Genomic DNA, 21,869 nt, shown 5'->3' with positions numbered 1-21,869 from the left:
GTACAGTTTTCCAACATTCTGTAGGTGTCAATCGATTTGACATTTGTTGGGTACATACAATATTACTTTTAAACAATATTAATTTTAAACAGTCTTTGTACTTCATTTGGTACGTTCAATATTAATTTTAAAGTCTTAATTTTAAACAGTCCTCAGGTTGTGACATGTTGTTACATATTTGGCCCCAAGGTATGGTCTGTCTCCTTCTCCCAGGACTAATCTCAATTTTGACAGGTCATCCAATTCCTTGAAATCTGGGGTTGTTTGGCTTAGCTTGTTGAATAATATGTTTCTTGATGTGTTGAATTTTTCGCATTTTAGGAGGAAATGCATTTCTGTTTCAACCTCGCCGGCCAGACATTGATCGCATATTCTATTCTCTCTAGGCTGCCAGGATTTCTTGTATCTGCCTTTTTCAATTTCCAGTTGGTGGTCGCTTAGTCTGTACCTGGTGAGGGTCTGTCTCTGTTTTGTGTCTCTGATGGTCGTGAGGTAGTCAGCCAGTTTATATTCTCTTTTTAGGGCCCGGTAACATTCTAATCTGCTTTGGCTTTCGGTTACTTTGTTCCAATGTTCCAGGTAGGTTTCTTTGCATTGTTTAATGATTTGGTTCACTCGGATTGGTGTTTGGACGGCTGTGTTGGTCTGGGGCTGGTCAGGGTCCGGCTGAGTACTTAGTTTCAGTAGCAGCTGACTCAGGGGACTCTTTTCTGGGTTTAGCTCTTGGGTCTGAAAGGCTTTGAAATGAAGGGTGTCTGGGGAGCTAGATTTGAGGTGATTTAGGAAGTTTAGTGCTCGTTTTTGGATGTTTATTATCAGTGGGTATCTGCCTAGTTCGGCTCTGCATGCATTTGTTGGCGTTTTTCTTTGGATGCGAAGGATGCTTCGGCAGAATTCTGCATGTAGGGCTTCTATTGTGTGTTTTTCCCATTTAGTGTAGCTTTGGTGATTTAGCGGGCCCCATACTTCACTACCGTACAGTGCAATGGGCAGGATTATGCTGTCAAATATTTTGAGCCAGATTTTGATTGGGATTTGGATGTTGTAGAATTTTCTTTTTATTGCATATAGGGCTCTTCGGGCTTTTTCTTTTAGTGCATTCACTGCTATGCTGAAGCTCCCTGATGCTGTAATAGTTAGACCAAGGTAGGTGTAGCTCAGTGTGTCCTATGATGGTATCACTGAGAGTAAACTGGTATTTGTTTTCCTGACACCTGGGCCTTTTTTGAAAAATCATGATGTTGGTTTTCTTTAGATTTACTGTCCGGGCCCAATTTTGGCAGTATTTGTCGAGTAGGTCTAGTTGTTGCTGTAATCCCTGTTCTGTGGGCGACAGCAGAACCAGGTCGTCCGCATAGAACAGGGATTTCACTTCTCCATCCAGGAGACGGAGACCTGGTGACTCGCTTTGCTCCAGCATGTCTGCTAATTCATTTATGTATATGTTGAACAGGGTCGGGCTCAAATTGCAGCCCTGCCGGACGCCTCTTCTCTGGGTGAAGAAATCGGTGCGTTTGTCTCCAATTTTGACCCCGCATTTGTTTTTCAGATACATTGATTTAATAAGGTCATAGACTTTGCCCCCTATTCCACACTGAAGAAGTTTATAATAGAGCCCTTCGTGCCATATAGAGTCAAAGGCTTTCTTGAAGTCGATGAAACAGGCGAATATTTTCCCATTTTTTGTTTGGTGTATATGTTTTTCAATGAGGGTGTGAAGGGTATAGATATGGTTGGCGGTGCGGTGTTTTGGAAGAAAGCCTATTTGGTTTTTTCTGAGGATATTATGTTTGTTAAGAAAATCAAGTAATCTCTCTCTCTGTCTCCTTCGCTCTCTCTGTCTCTCTCTCTCTCTCTTGTTTCTTTCTGTCAGGTTTCGCCAGTCCCACCGTGTGAGGCTCCCGTTCCGCCGGTCCTTCAGTGTAGATACGCAAAGCTTCAGACAACAACAGCAACAAACAAACAAACAAAGAGGCCGACGGGGAGAACGGCTACGGCCCCTTTGTCGCACCGGTCAGGGCACGGTTTGCGTCTCACATGCTGCTTGGTTGCCGGCCGCTCACCCGTGGGTGTTCGGCCGCTGCCGAGTGGCGGCGAGTGGGTGCCCGTGCTTGGCGTGCGCCGCATGGTGAGTGGGACCGCCGGCCGGCCCTCAGCGGGGACACCAGGAGGCGGGCCGACTGTGCGAGCACCTCCAGCCTCCGGCATCCTCTGCCGCGGGGCTCCAGGCGGGCGTCAGGGCGTAGGACGTCACTGGGTGCGGCCTGTGCACTTAACCGCATTCCCTGGCCGTGTGTGGGGCGGGAGGGGCAGGGGTAGTGAGTGAGAGGGAGAGAGAGAGAGAGACTATCACCTCACATACCACCTGACATGAATCAGTCATTCATGAAAGAAAGACTTATGAAATAATACTGAGCGGCCTGCGGGTGGCGCTGTCCAGGGAGAGTATAAATACTCGGGCACGGGCCCAGCTTGCTCAGGACATTCTTAACAGGAACTAGTGAAGGACACAACTAGACCTCCATGTAGTAAAACAGTTGATTAAAGCTTTGTTTAACGCTTAGACCAAGTGCCTAGTAGTTTTCTTACATCACCACCATTCAAGAAAAGCAGCACTGTAATCATTTGCAGCCAGTGGGCGGCGGCTACATTGAGCTGCCAACACACCACAAGGCAATCGTAGAACGAGACAGCGCAGGAGGCCATTCGGCCCATCGTGCCTGTGCCGGTTCTTTGAAAGAGTGATCCCATTAGTCCCACCCTGCTCTTTGCCCCCCATAGCCCTGCAAATTCTTTCCCGACAGCGATGGAGCCGGGCTATTAACCAGCGACGCCATCCAGCCCCCCTGCGCTGGACGATTTCCCGCGGGTCGAAGGCAGCCCCCCCCCCGGGGCCCATCATTCCCGGACGCCAACCCTTCCATCTCAGCATCCAGCTGTGTTCCTGAAGTTAAGCCCTTCCTGGTGACCACCTCCCTCCCCCACCCCCCACCCCCCTCCAGCTGTTGACCTCACCTACCTCTGTGCAAAGAAACGCCTCCCGAAACTTGCCTGCCTCCGCCCCGACCCTGCGCTCGCCCCCGGGGTTTACAGACTCTCTCTCTCGCTCGGTACCTCAGGCTGCTTTGCACGAGCCCCACCCGCACCCCGGGGGCGGTGGGGGGGGGGGGAGGATGGAATTGCAGAATCCGATTCACCGAAAAGTGCAGGTGAAATTGGAATGCGGATTGGCGGTCAGCGCTGACCCTCACACTGGGGCCCAGCACTAGGGTACTGAGGCCAACTGTGCCCTCCCAGACGCTGCCAGCCCAGCCGCGAGCCCCTAACGTCCGCTGCTTTCACCGGCTGACTGACAAGCGGACGGCTGGGACACTGGGGGAAGCCACCGGGTGCCCGAGCTACTCCCTGGTTCCTCACCTTCCCACCTACTCATTTTCACCCTCGATGTCCTGGACTATGGGCCTCAGCAGCACCCCCCCCCCCAACCCTCGCCACAGCTTCTCCGAGTTACAGCAACAATGGATTAAAGGGACGGAACCATTAAGCCGAGTTCTCTCCCTTCCCGTGTAGCGGTGTGATATTCAAGGGCAGAGCTGTGAAAAAACCCCCTGCGTCGCTTCCACCGGTGCAAAACTTTCAAGCGGGCAAGACTCCCACTTGTGGTGTCGTGTGATGCTGAGAATAACACGCCCCACTGTGTCAAGCATGAAAACCAGCACAGACACAAAGCTTTCTCCTTCTCTCTCTCTCTTTCTCTCACTCTCTCTCTCTCGCGAGCAGAATAAACCCTGCATCTCCCAGCGTGCATTCCACAACACAGCAACTCAAGACAACGCAACAAGCCGAATTCAATGAACCTTTCAGTTCAGGTATTGGGTGAGCAGGACCTTCGCGACGACACTTCAGCAGCCGCACTTTGTAAATCACTGGCGGGAGGGGGGGTGGGGGGATGCGGGTCAGGATGGGCAGTTGCGACTAGACCGAGGGTTACACTGAGAGCAAGATAACACCGTTTGCATGGGGGCGGGACAGAAGAGGGGATTAAACATTTGCCGAACGGGAACATGAACCAAAGTCCCCAGTCGCGGAGAAACCCGCGGCGGAGCTGAGCTCTCACGCAGTGGCGGGCCAGACGAGGAACCGGGTGGTACTTACATCGCTCTTGGTATCCGGAGGTGGATCCTGAGGGTTCAGACAAGCGTGAGCCACCTTGATGACATGTTCCAGCTTACGAGGCTGCTCCTCCACCTTCGCAGCCAGGAACAAGGTGGCAGGGGCGATGGTCTGTGGAAAACAGGGCGGCGCATCAGTGTGATACGGTATAGAAACATAGGAGATAGGAGCAGGAGTCGGCCATTCGGCCCCTCGAGCCTGCTCCGCCATTCAATGAGATCATGGCTGATCATCCAAACTCAGTACCCTGTCCCTGCCTTCTCCCCATACCCCTTGATCCCTTTAGCCTTAAGAAATATATCCAACTCCTTCTTGAATATATTTAATGAATTGGCCTCAACTGCCTTCTGTGGTAGAGAATTCCACAGGTTCACCACTCTCTGGGTGAAGAAATTCCTCCTCATCTCAGTCCTAAATGGCTTACCCCTATCTGTGTATATGTCCGCCTGTCTCTCTCTCTGTGTATATGTCCGTCTGTCTCTATCTCTGTGTATATGTCCGTCTGTCTCTCGCTATCTCTGTATATGTCCATCCGTCTCTCGCTATCTCTGTGTATATGTCCGTCTGTCTCTCGCTATCTCTGTATATGTCCGTCTGTCTCTCGCTATCTCTGTATATGTCCGTCTGTCTCTCTCTATCTCCGTGTATATGTCCGTCCGTCTCTCGCTACCTCTGTGTATATGTCCGTCTGTCTCTCGCTATCTGTGTATATGTCCGTCTGTCTCTCGCTATCTCTGTGTATATGTCCGTCTGTCTCTCGCTATCTCTGTATATGTCCGTCTGTCTCTCGCTATCTCTGTGTATATGTCCGTCCGTCTCTCGCTACCTCTGTGTATATGTCCGTCTGTCTCTCGCTATCTGTGTATATGTCCGTCTGTCTCTCGCTATCTCTGTGTATATGTCCGTCTGTCTTTCTATCTCTGTGTATATGTCCGTCTGTCTCTCACTATCTCTGTGTATATGTCCGTCCGTCTCTCGCTATCTGTGTATATGTCCGTCCCTCGCTATCTCCGTCTGTCTCTCGCTATCTGTGTATATATCCGTCTGTCTCTCGCTATCTCTGTGTATATGTCTGTCTCGCTATCTCTGTGTATATGTCCGTCTGTCTCTCGCTATCTGTGTGTATGTCCGTCTGTCTCTTGCTATCTGTGTATATGTCCGTCTCTCGCTCGCTATCTCTGTGTATATGTCCGTCTCGCTATCTTTGTGTATATGTCCGTCTGTCTCTCGCTATCTGTGTATATGTCCGTCTGTCTCTATCTCTCCGTATATATGTCCATCTGTCTCTCGCTATCTGTGTGTATGTCCGTCTGTCTCTTGCTATCTGTGTATATGTCCGTCTCTCGCTCGCTATCTCTGTGTATATGTCCGTCTCTCGCTATCTGTGTATATGTCCGTCCGTCTCTCGCTATCTCTGTGTATATGTCCGTCTGTCTCTCTCTCTCTGTGTATATGTCCGTCTGTCTCTCTCTATCTTCGTGTATATGTCCGTCCGTCTCTCGCTATCTCTGTGTATATGTCCGTCTGTCTCTCTCTCTGTGTATATGTCCGTCTGTCTCTCGCTATCTGTGTGTATGTCCGTCTGTCTCTTGCTATCTGTGTATATGTCCGTCTCTCGCTCGCTATCTCTGTGTATATGTCCGTCTCTCGCTATCTGTGTATATGTCCGTCCGTCTCTCTCTATCTCCGTGTATATGTCCGTCTGTCTCTCTCTATCTCCGTGTATATGTCTGTCTGTCTCTCGCTATCTGTGTATATGTCCGTCTGTCTCTCTCTATCTCCGTGTATATGTCCGTCTGTCTCTCTCTATCTCCGTGTATATGTCCGTCTGTCTCTCGCTATCTGTGTATATGTCCGTCTGTGTCTCTCTATCTCCGTGTATATGTCCGTCTGTCTCTCTCTATCTCCGTGTATATGTCTGTCTGTCTCTCGCTATCTGTGTATATGTCCGTCTGTCTCTCTCTATCTCCGTGTATATGTCCGTCTGTCTCTCTCTATCTCCGTGTATATGTCCGTCTGTCTCTCACTATCTGTGTATATGTCCATCTGTCTCTATCTCTGTGTATATGTCCGTCCGTCTCTCTATCTCTGTGTATATATCCATCTGTCTCTCTCTCTCTGTATATGTCCGTCTGTCTCTCTCTCTCTCTCTGTATATGTCCGTCTGTCTCTGTGTGATACGGTATTGTACATTAACGCTGTGTGTGTGGGGAGGGCGTGACACGGTATTGTACATTAACGGTGTGCGGGGGAGGTTTCATTGGCTGTTTGTTAAGGTCTTTCCTGCTGCTGGCGAGTCCAGACTGCTCCGCCGGAGTTGGGGGTTGAACCCTGGTGTCCCGCTGCCCATTTGGCAGTTAAGAGGTCCTTCCCCTGGAGTGGCACCACACCCATCACCTTAAACATTCATTCCTTCCACCGCCGGCGCCCCGTGGCTGCAGTGTGCATCATCTACAAGATGCACTGCAGCAACTCGCCAAGGCTTCTTTGAGAGCACCTCCCAAACCCGCAACTTCTACCCCCTCGGACAAGGGCAGCAGGCGCATGGGAACACCACCACCTCCAAGTCACACAGCATCCCGACTTGGAAGTATATCGTTGTCACTTCATAGTCGTTGGGTCAAACTGCTGAAACTCCCTCCCTAACAGCACTGTGGGAAGCACCTTCACCACACGGGACTGCAGCAGTTCAAGGAGGTGGCTCACCACCACCACCATCTCAAGGGCGGTGGGTAATAAATGCCCACGCCGCCCCCATCCTGTGAAGAAATACATGTTTTGAAAAACCTGTAGTCGGTGCCTCCCGCAGACACTTACGTTGCGATGAAACTTGGTGAAGCACTGGTGCATGTAAAACCGATGCATGTAAACGATCGCGGTGTTGATGGTCAGTTGAGAGCTGGAGGCTGGGTTAAGGGAAACAAACCGCATCGGTTTCTAGAGCTTTACAGTCAACTCCAATCACCTGCAGTGTAAACTAACAACGATGCGATCAGACTGCACGGTGTGGAAGCGTCTACAAGGACGCAGTATTAGCAGGAAGGGCTGCGTGGAATAGTTTTACCAGCTCGAACTGAAGAGATGGCTCAGGACTTTAGAATGAACCAGCACAGAAGGCAGACATTCAGCTCATTGTGTCTGAGTTTTGAAAGAGTTATCCAATTAGTCACACTCTCCCCTCCTCACCCCCATGTAGTTCTGCAAGTTTTTTCTTCAAGTATTTATCCAATTCCCTATTGAATCTGCTCCCACCGCCCTTTCAGGCAGCGCTTTCCAGATCACAACAACTCGCTGCGGAAAACAAATTCTCCTCTTTTCCCAATCACCGTCAATCTGTGTCCTCTGGTTACCGACCCTCCTGCCACTGGAAACAATTTCTCCCTCTCCACTCGATCGAAACCCTTCATTATTTTAAAACACCTCCATCAATTCTCCCCTTAACCTTCGCTGCTCTGAGAACAACCCCAGCTTCTCCACGTCACTGAAGCCCCTCATCCCCTGGTACCATTCTGGTCAATCTCCCCCTTAACGTTCTCTGCTGTAAGGAGAACAACCCCAGCTTCTCCAGTCTCTCCGCGTCACTGAAGTCCCTCATCCCCTGGTACCATTCTGGTCAATCTCCCCCTTAACCTTCTCTGCTGTAAGGAGAACAACCCCAGCTTCTCCAGTCTCTCCGCGTCACTGAAGTCCCTCATCCCCTGGTACCATTCTGGTCAATCTCCCCCTTAACCTTCTCTGCTCCAAGGAGAACAACCCCAGCTTCTCCAGTCTCTCCACCTCACTGAAGTCCCTCATCCCCTGGTACCATTCTGGTCAATCTCCCCCTTAACCTTCTCTGCTCCAAGGAGAACAACCCCAGCTTCTCCAGTCTCTCCGCGTCACTGAAGTCCCTCATCCCCTGGTACCATTCTGGTCAATCTCCCCCTTAACCTTCTCTGCTCCAAGGAGAACAATCCCAGCTTCTCCAGTCTCTCCACGTCACTGAAGTCCCTCATCCCCTGGTACCATTCTGGTCAATCTCCCCCTTAACCTTCTCTGCTCGAAGGAGAACAATCCCAGCTTCTCCAGTCTCTCCACGTCACTGAAGTCCCTCATCCCCTGGTACCATTCTGGTCAATCTCCCCCTTAACCTTCTCTGCTCGAAGGAGAACAATCCCAGCTTCTCCAGTCTCTCCACGTCACTGAAGTCCCTCATCCCCTGGTACCATTCTGGTCAATCTCCCCCTTAACCTTCTCTGCTCTAAGAAGAACAACCCCAGCTTCTCCACCTCACTGAAGTCCCTCATCCCCTGGAACCATTCTGGTCAATCTCCTCTGTACCTTCTCCAAGGCCCTGACATCCTTCCTAAAGTGCGGTGCCCAGAATTATAGCATTAAATATGATGCTTCGGTAGACAATAGAATGCAGCATATCCGAAATTCAACCCGACCAATTCATGGTGGTAAAATGGTTTACATTCTGTCCTTTCAAACCTGGGCTGTGCCTGTGGAGGAGGTGTGGAACCAAATCTAACACTGGAATGATTTAGTGATTACTTGCTGCCTCCAGTGATTGGAAGCAGAGTATCAAACAAGGTGGGAATCACCTCTGCCCGCCCACTCCTCCAATGACTCATTTCTCAATGTATTAATTTCAAAACCCTCATTCGGCCCAACTGGTCCGTGCCGGTGTTTATGCTGCCCACCAGCCTCCTCCCACCCCTACTCCATCTCACTATCACCCTATCCTTCTATTCCTTTCCCCCTCGTGTGTTCATCCAGCTTCCCCTTAAATACATCTGTACTATTCGCCTCAACCACTCCACTGTGGGAGCGAGTTCCACATTCTCACCACTCTCTGGGTAAAGAAGTTTCTCCTGAATTCCCCATTGGATTTATTAGTGATTATCTTATATTGATGGCCCTGAGTTCTGGTCTCCCACCACAGTGCTCCAAGTGTGGTCTAACCAAGGTATGTGGAGACCAGAACTGTGTACGGTGCTCCAAGTGTGGTCTAACCAAGGTATGTGGAGACCAGAACTGTGTACGGTGCTCCAAGTGTGGTCTAACCGAGGTATACGGAGACCAGAACAGTGCTCCAAGTGTGGTCTAACCAAGGTATACGGAGACCAGAACTGTGCACAGTGCTCCAAGTGTGGTCTAACCCAGGTATACGGAGACCAGAACTGTGCACAGTGCTCCAAGTGTGGTCTAACCAAGGTATACGGAGACCAGAACTGTGCACAGGGCTCCAAGTGTGGTCTAACCAAGGTATATGGAGACCAGAACTGTGCACAGTGCTCCAAGTGTGGTCTAACCAAGGTATACGGAGACCAGAACTGTGCACAGTGCTCCAAGTGTGGTCTAACCAAGGTATATGGAGACCAGAACTGTGCACAGTGCTCCAAGTGTGGTCTAACCAAGGTATATGGAGACCAGAACAGTGCACAGTGCTCCAAGTGTGGTCTAACCGAGGTATACGGAGACCAGAACTGTGCACAGTGCTCCCAGTGTGGTCTAACCAAGGTATATGGAGACCAGAACTGTGCGCAGTGCTCCAGGTGTGGTCTAACCAAGGTATACGGAGACCAGAACTGTGCACAGTGCTCCAAGTGTGGTCTAACCAAGGTATATGGAGACCAGAACTGTGCAGTGCTCCAAGTGTGGTCTAACCAAGGTATATGGAGACCAGAACTGTGCACAGTGCTCCAAGTGTGGTCTAACCAAGGTATACGGAGACCAGAACTGTGCACAGTGCTCCAAGTGTGGTCTAACCAAGGTATATGGAGACCAGAACTGTGCACAGTGCTCCAAGTGTGGTCTAACCAAGGTATACGGAGACCAGAACTGTGCACAGTGCTCCAAGTGTGGTCTAACCGAGGTATACGGAGACCAGAACTGTGCACAGTGCTCCAAGTGTGGTCTAACCGAGGTATATGGAGACCAGAACTGTGCATAGTGCTCCAAGTGTGGTCTAACCAAGGTATATGGAGACCAGAACTGTGCACGGTGCTCCAAGTGTGGTCTAACCGAGGTATACGGAGACCAGAACTGTGCACAGTGCTCCAAGTGTGGTCTAACCAAGGTATACGGAGACCAGAACTGTGCATGGTGCTCCAAGTGTGGTCTAACCAAGGTATACGGAGACCAGAACTGTGCAGTGCTCCAAGTGTGGTCTAACCAAGGTATATGGAGACCAGAACTGTGCACAGTGTTCCAAGTGTGGTCTAACCAAGGTTCTATACAAATGTAACTTCTGCTGTTCAATTCTATCCGTCTAGAAATGAACTCGTGCTTCGCTTGCTTTTTAGGGCCTCATTAACCAGAATCGCTACTTTGTGAATCTGTACCCACAGGTTCCAGTTACTCTACCCCATTTATACACTTGCCAAGGAGTATGTGGCCTCCTTATCCTTCCTACCAAAATATACTGCCTCCCTTGTCTATTTTGAAACTCATTTGCCAATTACATGCCAGCTCTGACAAAGGGTCATCAACCTGAAACGTTAATTCTGTTTCTCTCTCCACAGATGCTGCCTGACCGAGTATTTCCAGCATTTTCTGTTTTAAGCGCACCCGGACATTTCCCTTAAGTACTGAAGATTAAGGGGTGATCTGATCTGATCGAGGTGCTTATGATTAAAAGATTCAATAGGGTTGATAGAGAACTATTTCCTCTGCTGAGGGGCGCGGGCGCTCGCGAGTCCAGAACAAGGGGGCATAGCCTTAAAATTAGAGCCAGGCGGTTCAGGGGTGATGTCAGGAAGCACTTCACACAAAGGGCATAGAGATAGATATAGAAACAGATATTATATGTAGAGGTCGAGAAGTCTTTTATTTATATATAGTTAAGTTATTTTTTTTAATTTATATATTAAAGTTATATTTTTAGAGATAGTTACATATATAATCCTATATAAAAATAATATTCTATGGCTAAAATGTTATGATAGAGATATATACAGCTATATAGTGCGATATAGATAGCTATATAGCATCACAGAATCCTCAGTGCAGATAGAGGCCATTTCGGCCCATCGAGCCTGCACCGACACATATCCCACCCAATCCCCGTAACCCCCACGTATTTAATCCCCTAACACTAAGGGTCAATTTACCATAGCCAAATCAACCTAACCCGCACATCTTTGGACTGTGGGAGGAAACCGGAGCACCCGGAGGAAACCCATGCAGACACGGGCAGAATGTGCAAACTCCACACAGACAAGTCACCCGAGGCAGGATTCGAACCCGGGTCCCTGGCGCTGTGAGGCAACCGTGCTAACCACTATGCCTCTCATATCTATATTGCATCTATATCTATCTAATAAATAAAGGCTTGCATTTCTATAGCGCCTTTCACGACCACTGGACATCCCAAAGCACTTTACAGCCAATGAAGTACTTTTGAAGTGCAGTCACTGTTGTAATGTGGGAAACACGGCAGCCAATTTGCACACAGCAAGCTCCCACAAACAGCAATGTGATAATGACCGGATAATCTGTTTTTAGTGATGTTGGTTGAGGGATGAATATTGGCTCTGGGACACCAGGGAGAACTCCCCCCTGCTCTTCGAAATAGTGGACTCAGGATCTTTTACGTCCACTTGAGAGCAGACGGGAACTTGGTTTAACGTCTCATCCGAAAGACAGCACCGCCAACAGTGCAAAATATATGAGTTTTTTTTTTAATATATAGTTAGTTGGTTATAATGTAGTTTGTCATATATAGTTAGAGTTATCATAGATTTATCATTAGATATATTAGTTATGATGATAGATTATAGATAGTGATAGTTATTATGATATATAGTTATGATATAATTATATATAATTATAGATATAGTTATGATACTTATATAGTTAGGATATATAGTTATAGATGTAGTTATGATATATATAGTTCTATAGATGTATTGTGATATATTATAGTTTTAGAGGAATTAGATATAGATAAATATATGCTAGATATAGATAAATAGATGTTTAGATATATGTATAGTTAGATAGATAGATATCTAGATATGATCGAGAGCGGGAGAGGACACAGAGGCCGAGCTCTGCGGCCCGGGGAGGGAGGAAGGAGGCCTCCCTCTCCTACCAGCACCCCGAGGCCTGGCTGCGGCCTTCCCCCAGTGCCAGGGGTGTGGAGTCCCCTCTCCCTCCCCACCCAGAGGCCTGGCTGCTGCCTTCCCCCAGTGCCAGGGGAGTGTGGAGTCCCCTCTCCCCCGACTACCAGCACCCCGAGGCCTGGCTGCGGCCTTCCCCCAGTGCCGGGGGCAGTGTGGAGTCCCCTCTTCCCCCAGCACCCCGAGGCCTGGCTGCAGCCTTCCCCCAGTGCCGGGAGTGTGGAGTCCCCTCTTCCCCCAGCACCCCGAGGCTTGGCTGTGGCCTTCCCCCAGTGCTGGGGGAGTGTGGAGTCCCCTCTCCACCCTAAGGCCTGGCTGCAGCCTTCCCCCAGTGCCGGGAGTCCCCTCTTCCCCTCCACCCCGAAGCCTGGCTGCGGCCTTCCCCCAGGGCCGGGGGCAGTGTGGAGTCCCCGGCCCTCGTCTCCCCGCGGCCTGGCTGCGGCCTTCCCCCAGTGCCGGGAGTGTAGAGTCCCCCTCCACCCCGAAGCCTGGCTGCGGCCTTCCCCCCAGGGCCGGGGGCAGTGTGGAGTGCCCGGCCCTCCTCTCCCCGCGGCCTACCCCTCCCCGGCCCGGCTCTCCCCCAAGGATACACGTTAAGCCGCTGGCCCATGTCCTGCACCAGGTTGGCCGCCTGCTGCCGGTACGACAGCTCCTTGTCCCAGTCCACGCCGCCCCGCCGCGACGGGCTGTTCTCCAGCTGCTGCCGGCTGAAGCACCATCTCGCACTCGGGGCCGGGCCCGGGGCCGAGGCGGAGGTCGGGGCTGAGGCCGGGCCCGAGGCCGCCACCACCGCCGCTGCTGCTACCGCCGACGACGCGGCCGCCATTTAACCCGAGAACGGCAGGAGGGGGGAAGCGGCGGCGGCGCGCACGCACCGACGTGGTGCGCGCACGCTCAGCACGCACCCGCTCCAGTACAATAGAGGTGGCGCGAGCGCGCGTACGTACACGCTCACGACACCCACACAAACGGCCCGTTGACGTCATTACGCTCCCACCAGGCACACGCCTCAAAGCAGCACCGCTACGTCATTACGCACACCCCTAGGCACCGCCGCTACGTTCCCATTCTCTCCAACCCCAAACGACGCGGGCACCGCCCACATTGCGTCATTACGCTCCCAACACGCGCACTCCCCCCACCAAAGCAACGCCGTTACGTCATTACGCACACACTCCCCCTTCAGCACACCTCACTGCGCTTGCGCCAACCTCGGTGGGCCAGTTAAAAAAACACATTTAAAACAGTCGTACTTCACACACACAAAAAAAAAATTCTTCCCACCAGGGAGGTGGTGTGGAAAAAAAAGTTACGAATTAAAAAAAAATTACACGACTCACACAACAAACTTTTCAACCTTGACACTTTATTAAGAGTCGCGGGGTGCACTGTCGCCGTGGTAACGCCCGTTGGCTTGGCAAGGCTCGCCTTCCCTCGGTTCTTGCTCCGCTTCCCTTCCCCGGCCTCCCCAGTCCGGCCCGACACAGCGCAGCTTCAGCTGGGACTGAGTGCGCGCCGCCCCGGCCACTTCTATTTATAGCCGGCCACACTCAGCTCGCGCCTGCGCACACCTGGCTTGTCTTGCAGGGGGCGTGGCCGGTGGCGACGTCATCGCTCACCCTCCTCCCCCCCCACACAGTTTTTTTCATCGTCTTTTGAAGTGATAGAATTGTGTTATTTTCCCCCCCACTGCCCACAAAAACTGACCCAATCATTGACCTCTTTTCTTATTTATCGAGACCAGCGGCTTTATGATTTTTTTTTCTATACATGTTTTGACTGACAGTCGCCCACCGGCCAATCGCCTGGCTTGAGGGGGGGGGGTAAGAGGGGGCGGGACAAGCTGGCCGTTCGGCCAATCGGCGCAGGGACGAGGCGGGCAGCCGGGCCCGCTGCTGATGATGGACGTGGCGGGGACCAATGGGAGCAGGGGAAGGCGGTGGGCGGGACGCTCCGTCGATGTTGGACGTGGTGGGGAACCAATGGCAGCAGCGGCTGGCAGTGGGCGGGACTCGCTGCCGATGATAGACGTGGCGGGGGACCAATGGGAGGAGGGGCTGGCGGTGGGCGGGACTCGCTGCCGATGATAGACGTGGCGGGGGACCAATGGAAGGAGGGGCTGGAGGTGGGCGGGACTCGCTGCTGATGATGGACGTGGCGGGGGACCAATGGAAGGAGGGGCTGGCAGTGGGCGGGACTCTGCTGATGATGGACGTGGCGGGGGACCAATGGATGTAGGGGCTGGCGGTGGGCGGGACTCCCTGCTGATGATAGACGTGGCGGGGGACCAATGGATGTAGGGGCTGGCGGTGGGCGGGACTCCCTGCTGATGATAGACGTGGCGGGGGACCAATGGATGTAGGGGCTGGCGGTGGGCGGGACTCGCTGCTGATGATAGACGTGGCGGGGGACCAATGGAAGGAGGGCCTGGCGGTGGGCGGGACTCACTGCTGATGATAGACGTGGCGGGGGACCAATGGAAGGCGGGACTGGCGGTGGGCGGGACTCCCTGCCGATCATGGACGTGGCGGGGACCAATGGAAGGAGGGACTGGCGGTGGGCGGGACTCGCTGCCGATGATGGACGTGGCAGGGGACCAATGGATGGAGGGGCTGGCGGTAGGCGGGACTCGCTGCTGATGATGGACGTGGCGGGGACCAATGGAAGGAGGGGCTGGCGGTGGGCGGGACTCGCTGCCGATGATGGACGTGGCGGGGGACCAATGGAAGGAGGGACTGGCGGTGGGCGGGACTCGCTGCTGATGATGGACATGGCGGGGGACCAATGGACGGAGGGGCTGGTGGTGGGCGGGACTCGCTGCTGATGATGGACGTGGCGGGGACCAATGGAAGGAGGGACTGGCGGTGGGCGGGACTCGCTGCTGATGATAGACGAGGCGGGGATCAATGGAAGGAGGGGCTGGCGGTGGGCGGGACTCGCTGCTGATGATAGACGTGGCGGGGACCAATGGAAGGAGGGGCTGGCGGTGGGCGGGACTCGCTGCTGATGATAGACGTGGCGGGGACCAATGGAAGGAGGGGCTGGCGGTGGGCGGGACTCGCTGCTGATGATGGACGTGGCGGGGGACCAATGGAAGGAGGGGCTGGCGGTGGGCGGGACTCGCTGCTGATGATGGACGTGGCGCGGGACCAATGGAAGGAGGGACTGGCGGTGGGCGGGACTCGCTGCTGATGATAGACGAGGCGGGGACCAATGGAAGGAGGGGCTGCAGTGGGCGGGACTCCCTGCTGATGATAGACGAGGCGGGGACCAATGGGAGGAGGAGCTGGCGGTGGGCGGGACTCGCTGCCGATGATGGACGTGGCGGGGACCAATGGAAGGAGGGGCTGGCGGTGGGCGGGACTCGCTGCCGATGATGGACGTGGCGGGGGACCAATGGAAGGAGGGACTGGCGGTGGGCGGGACTCGCTGCTGATGATGGACATGGCGGGGGACCAATGGACGGAGGGGCTGGTGGTGGGCGGGACTCGCTGCTGATGATGGACGTGGCGGGGACCAATGGAAGGAGGGACTGGCGGTGGGCGGGACTCGCTGCTGATGATAGACGAGGCGGGGACCAATGGAAGGAGGGGCTGCAGTGGGCGGGACTCCCTGCTGATGATAGACGAGGCGGGGACCAATGGAAGGAGGGGCTGGCGGTGGGCGGGACTCGCTGCTGATGATGGACATGGCGGGGGACCAATGGAAGGAGGGGCTGGCGGTGGGCGGGACTCGCTGCTGATGATAGACGTGGCGGGGACCAATGGAAGGAGGGGCTGGCGGTGGGCGGGACTCGCTGCTGATGATGGACGTGGCGGGGGACCAATGGAAGGAGGGGCTGGCGGTGGGCGGGACTCCCTGCCGATGATGGACGTGGCGGGGGACCAATGGAAGGAGGGACTGGCGGTGGGCGGGACTCACTGCTGATGATGGACGTGGCGGGGGACCAATGGATGTAGGGGCTGGCGGTGGGCGGGACTCGCTGCCGATGATGGACGTGGCGGGGGACCAATGGAAGGCGGGACTGGAGGTGGGCGGGACTCTGCCGATGATGGACGTGGCGCGGGACCAATGGGAGGAGGGGCTGGCGGTGGGCGGGACTCGCTGCTGAAGATGGACGAGGCGGGGACCAATGGGAGGAGGAGCTGGCGGTGGGCGGGACTCGCTGCCGATAATGGACGTGGCGGGGGACCAATGGAAGGCGGGACTGGAGGTGGGCGGGACTCTGCCGATGATGGACGTGGCGCGGGACCAATGGGAGGAGGGGCTGGCGGTGGGCGGGACTCGCTGCTGAAGATGGACGAGGCGGGGACCAATGGGAGGAGGAGCTGGCGGTGGGCGGGACTCGCTGCCGATGATGGACGTGGCGGGGGACCAATGGAAGGAGGGACTGGCGGTGGGCGGGACTCTGCCGATGATGGACGTGGCGGCGGACCAATGGAAGGAGGGGCTGGCGGTGGCGGCACTCTCTGCCGATGATGGACGTGGCGGGGACCAATGGAAGGCGGGACTGGCGGTGGGCGGGACTATGTCGATGATGGACGTGGCGCGGGACCAATGGGTGGAGGGGCTGGCGGTGGGCGGGACTCTGCCGATGATGGACGAGGCGGGGACCAATGGAAGGAGGGGCTGCGGTGGGCGGGACTCACTGCCGATGATGGACGAGGCGGGGACCAATGGGAGGAGGGGCTGGCGGTGGGCGGGACTCGCTGCTGATGATGGACATGGCGGGGGACCAATGGAAGGAGGGGCTGGCGGTGGGCGGGACTCGCTGCTGATGATAGACGTGGCGGGGACCAATGGAAGGAGGGGCTGGCGGTGGGCGGGACTCGCTGCTGATGATGGACGTGGCGGGGGACCAATGGAAGGAGGGGCTGGCGGTGGGCGGGACTCCCTGCCGATGATGGACGTGGCGGGGGACCAATGGAAGGAGGGACTGGCGGTGGGCGGGACTCACTGCTGATGATGGACGTGGCGGGGGACCAATGGATGTAGGGGCTGGCGGTGGGCGGGACTCGCTGCCGATGATGGACGTGGCGGGGGACCAATGGAAGGCGGGACTGGAGGTGGGCGGGACTCTGCCGATGATGGACGTGGCGCGGGACCAATGGGAGGAGGGGCTGGCGGTGGGCGGGACTCGCTGCTGAAGATGGACGAGGCGGGGACCAATGGGAGGAGGAGCTGGCGGTGGGCGGGACTCGCTGCCGATAATGGACGTGGCGGGGGACCAATGGAAGGCGGGACTGGAGGTGGGCGGGACTCTGCCGATGATGGACGTGGCGCGGGACCAATGGGAGGAGGGGCTGGCGGTGGGCGGGACTCGCTGCTGAAGATGGACGAGGCGGGGACCAATGGGAGGAGGAGCTGGCGGTGGGCGGGACTCGCTGCCGATGATGGACGTGGCGGGGGACCAATGGAAGGAGGGACTGGCGGTGGGCGGGACTCTGCCGATGATGGACGTGGCGGCGGACCAATGGAAGGAGGGGCTGGCGGTGGCGGCACTCTCTGCCGATGATGGACGTGGCGGGGACCAATGGAAGGCGGGACTGGCGGTGGGCGGGACTATGTCGATGATGGACGTGGCGCGGGACCAATGGGTGGAGGGGCTGGCGGTGGGCGGGACTCTGCCGATGATGGACGAGGCGGGGACCAATGGAAGGAGGGGCTGCGGTGGGCGGGACTCACTGCCGATGATGGACGAGGCGGGGACCAATGGGAGGAGGGGCTGGCGGTGGGCGGGACTCGCTGCTGAAGATGGACGAGGCGGGGACCAATGGGAGGAGGAGCTGGCGGTGGGCGGGACTCGCTGCTGATGATGGACGAGGCGGGCACCAATGGACGGAGGGGCTGGCGGTGGGCGGGACTCTGCCGATGATGGACGAGGCGGGGACCAATGGGAGGAGGGGCTGGCGGTGGGCGGGACTCGCTGCTGATGATGGACGAGGCGGGGACCAATCGGAGGAGCTGCTAGGGGGTGGGCGGGGCCAACCCTCCTCCCTGGGCGGACGGACGGCCGCGCTGGGCGGCCATTACTAAGAGCGGTCGGGTTGAGGTAAGTCGCACAGCGTGTCTGTGTGGGTCGAAGGCCCGGGATAAGGCCTGCGGCTCTAGTATAAATCTGTAATAGCAGCAGTTTGGGGGAGGTTGAGCGTGTGGTGAGTGGGAATAAACGTCTTTAAATTGTGCGGCGAAATGTTTTGGCGCGTGCGTGGTGGAGGGGAAGCTGGAGCCAAGATGGCGGCATGGCGGTGGGGGGTACAGGTCAAAGGGCGAGGCTGAGGACAACTTTTCAGGAGTTTTGGAGGAAAAAAGTTTCAGAAACCGCAGCAACTTGCCTTTAGACAGTGCCTTTAACGTAGTAACCTGTGTGTTACAAGACCCAACAAAGTTGTATGGGGAGAAAGCGGGGACATTGTACTGAATTTGGCTGATCAGCCATGATCGCATTGAATGGCGGAGCAGGCTAGAGGGGCCGAATGGACGACTCCTGCTCCTATCTTCTATGTTTGACACCCAGCCACCTAAGGAGATATTCAGACATAGAAATATAGAAGATAGGAGCAGGAGTCGGCCATTCGGCCCTTCCAGCCTGCTCCACCATTTAATGAGATAATGGCTGATCATCCAAATTCAGTACCCTGTCCCTGCCTTCTCCCCATATCCCTTGATCCCTTTAGAAGAAATATATCCAACTCCTTCTTGAATATATTTAATGAATTGGCCTCAACTGCCCTCTGTGGCAGAATTCCACAGGTTCACCACTCTCTGGGTGAAGAAATTCCTCCTCATCTCAGTCCGAAATGGCTTACCCCTTATCCTTAGACTGTGACCCCTGGTTCTGGACTCCCCCGCCATCGGGAACATCCTTCCTGCATCTAGTCTGTCTGGTCCTGTTAGAATTTTATAAGTTTCAATGAGATCCCCTCTCATTCTTCTAAACTCTAGTGAATATAAGCCTAATCGACCCAATCTCTCCTCATACGTCATTCCTGCCATCCCAGGTATCAATCTGGTGAATCTTTGCTGCACACTTTCCATGGCAAGAACATCCTTAGATAAATGTAAGAAGTCACACAACACCAGGTTATAGTCCAACAGTCCAAAGATGTGCGGGTTAGGTTGATTGGCTATGATAAAATTGACCCTTAGTGTTAGGGGGATTAAATACGTGGGGATAGGGTGGGATATGTGTTGGTGTAGGGGTTACGGGGATCGGGTGGGATATGTGTTGGTGCAGGCTCGATGGGCCGAAATGGCCTCTATCTGCACTGTGGGGTTTCTGTGATTCTGTGAGTTTTATTTGAAATCACAAGCTTTCGCAGCGCTGCTCTTTCGTCAGGTGAAGTGGATATAAGCTGTGTCTTTATGCATCTCTCCACTTCACCTGACGAAGGAGCAGTGCTCCGAAAGCTTGTGATTTCAAATAAAGCTGTTGGACTATAACCTGGTGTTGTGTGACTTCTTACATTTGTCCACCCCAGTCCAACACCGGCATCTCCACATCATTCCTCAGATAAGGCGACCAAAACTGCACACAATACTCAAGGTGTGGTCTCACCAAGGCCCTGTACAACTGCAGCGAGACATCCTTGTTCCTGTACTCAAACCCTCTCGCTACGAAGGCCAGCATACCATTTGCCTTCTTAACCGCCTGCTGCACCTGCATGCTTACCTTCAGCGACTGGTGCACAAGGACACCCAGGTCTCGTTGCACTTCCCCTTCTCCCAACCTATTGCCGTTCAGATAAGACTGTTGGCCAAAAGAGGTACAGAATCGCAGAACGGTCACAGCGGGGAACGAGGCCGTTCTGCCCGTCGAGCCCGTACCGGCCCCCTGCCAGGGCGCTTCGGCTAGTCCAGCTCCCCCCCCCGGCCTTTTCCCCTCTAGCCCTGCAAAAAATGTTTTCCTTCAGCTACTTACCCGATTCCCTTTTGGAAAGCCACGATTGAGTCTGCTTCCACCGCCCTTTGTCAGGCAGCACGCTCCACATCTGAACCACTTGTCGCGTGGGGGGAAAAAAAAGTATTTTCCTCATGTCGCCTTAAGGCCACACGCCTTAAATCTGTGTCCTCTGGTTCTCGACCCTTCCGCCAATGGGAACAGTTTCTCTCTCGTATCTACTCTGTCCAGACCCCTCATGATTTTGAACACCTCTATCAAATCTCCTCTCAACCTTCTCTGCTCCAAGGAGAACAACCCCAGAGGGTGGTGGGGGTCTGGAACTCACTGCCTGAAAGGGTGGGAGAGGCAGAGACCCTCACCACATTTAAACAGTACTTGGATATGCACTCGAAGTGCCGTAACCTACAGGGCTACGGACCGAGAGCTGGAAAGTGGGTTTAGGGTGGAGAGCTCTTTGTTGGCCGGCACGGACACGATGGGCCGAATGGCCTCCTGTGCTGTAAATTCCTGTGATTCTATGAACAGCCCCAGCTTCTCCAGTCTGCCCACGTAGCTGAAGTCCCTCATCCCCAGGAACCATTCTCGTAAATCTTTTCTGCACCCTCTCTAAAGCCTTCACATCGTTCCTGAAGTGCAGGGCCATTCAGCCCCCCTCGAGCCTGTTACATTAGGAACAGGAGGAGGCCATTCAGCCCCCCTCGAGCCTGTTACATTAGGAACAGGAGGAGGCCATTCAGCCCCCCTCGAGCCTGTTACATTAGGAACAGGAGGAGGCCATTCAGCCCCCCTCGAGCCTGTTACATTAGGAACAGGAGGAGGCCATTCAGCCCCCCTCGAGCCTGTTACATTAGGAACAGGAGGAGGCCATTTAGCCCCCCTCGAGTCTGTTACATTAGGAACAGGAGGAGGCCATTCAGCCCCCCTCGAGCCTGTTACATTAGGAACAGGAGGAGGCCATTCAGCCCCCCTCGAGCCTGTTACATTAGGAACAGGAGGAGGCCGTTCAGCACCCCCTCGAGCCTGTTACATTAGGAACAGGAGGAGGCCGTTCAGCCCCCCTCGAGCCTGTTACATTAGGAACAGGAGGAGGCCATTCAGCCCCCCTCGAGCCTGTTACATTAGGAACAGGAGGAGGCCATTCAGCCCCCCTCGAGCCTGTTACATTAGGAACAGGAGGAGGCCATTTAGCCCCCCTCGAGTCTGTTACATTAGGAACAGGAGGAGGCCATTCAGCCCCCTCGAGCCTGTTACATTAGGAACAGGAGGAGGCCGTTCAGCCCCCTCGAGCCTGTTACATTAGGAACAGGAGGAGGCCATTCAGCCCCCTCGAGCCTGTTCTGCCATTCAATCAGATCTGTATCTTAACTCCATTTACCCACTTTGGTTCCATATCCCTCGATCCCCTTACCCAATAAAAATCCATCGATCTCAGTTTTGAAATTTCCAATTGACCCCCAGCCTCGACAGCTTTTGGGGGGAGGGGGGGGAATTCCAAATTTTCACTACCCTTTGCCCTTTGTGTGAAGAAGTGCCTTAATCACCCCTTAACGACCTGGCTCTAATTTTAAGGTTATGCCCCCTTGTTCTCGATTTCAAAATTCTCATCCTTGTTTTCAAATCCCTCCATGGCCTCGCCCCTCCCTATCTCTGTTATCTCCTCCAGCCCCACAACCCCCCCCCCCGAG

The 21,869-nt window shown here is 54.4% G+C and overlaps 1 protein-coding gene across 2 annotated transcripts in view; it reads right to left on the bottom strand.

The window, feature by feature from the left end:
* ccnt1 (cyclin T1) overlaps positions 1–13,555 on the bottom strand; it is a 38,947-nt gene extending 25,392 nt beyond the window's left edge. Inside the window, exons 1-3 of one of the 2 annotated variants that reach the window (XM_085973023.1) lie at positions 12,872–13,555; positions 6,991–7,072; positions 4,156–4,284 (exon numbers count right to left, since the gene is read on the bottom strand). In XM_085973023.1, the coding sequence (XP_085829149.1) occupies positions 4,156–4,284; positions 6,991–7,072; positions 12,872–13,107 (447 nt within the window). In that variant the 5' untranslated portion in view covers positions 13,108–13,555. The remainder of the gene's footprint in view (positions 1–4,155; positions 4,285–6,990; positions 7,073–12,871) is intronic. The other variant, XM_085973024.1, reaches the window with a different exon arrangement.
* Positions 13,556–21,869: the final 8,314 nt, after the last annotated feature.

This window comes from Somniosus microcephalus, chromosome 33, assembly GCF_052327205.1.
Source record: "Somniosus microcephalus isolate GS21.2 chromosome 33, FLI_Smic_1.0, whole genome shotgun sequence".
NCBI classification, from domain to species: Eukaryota; Metazoa; Chordata; class Chondrichthyes; order Squaliformes; family Somniosidae; genus Somniosus; species Somniosus microcephalus.
The sequence above is the reverse complement of the archived record's forward strand: the minus strand, read 5'-3'. Positions and strand labels throughout refer to the sequence as shown.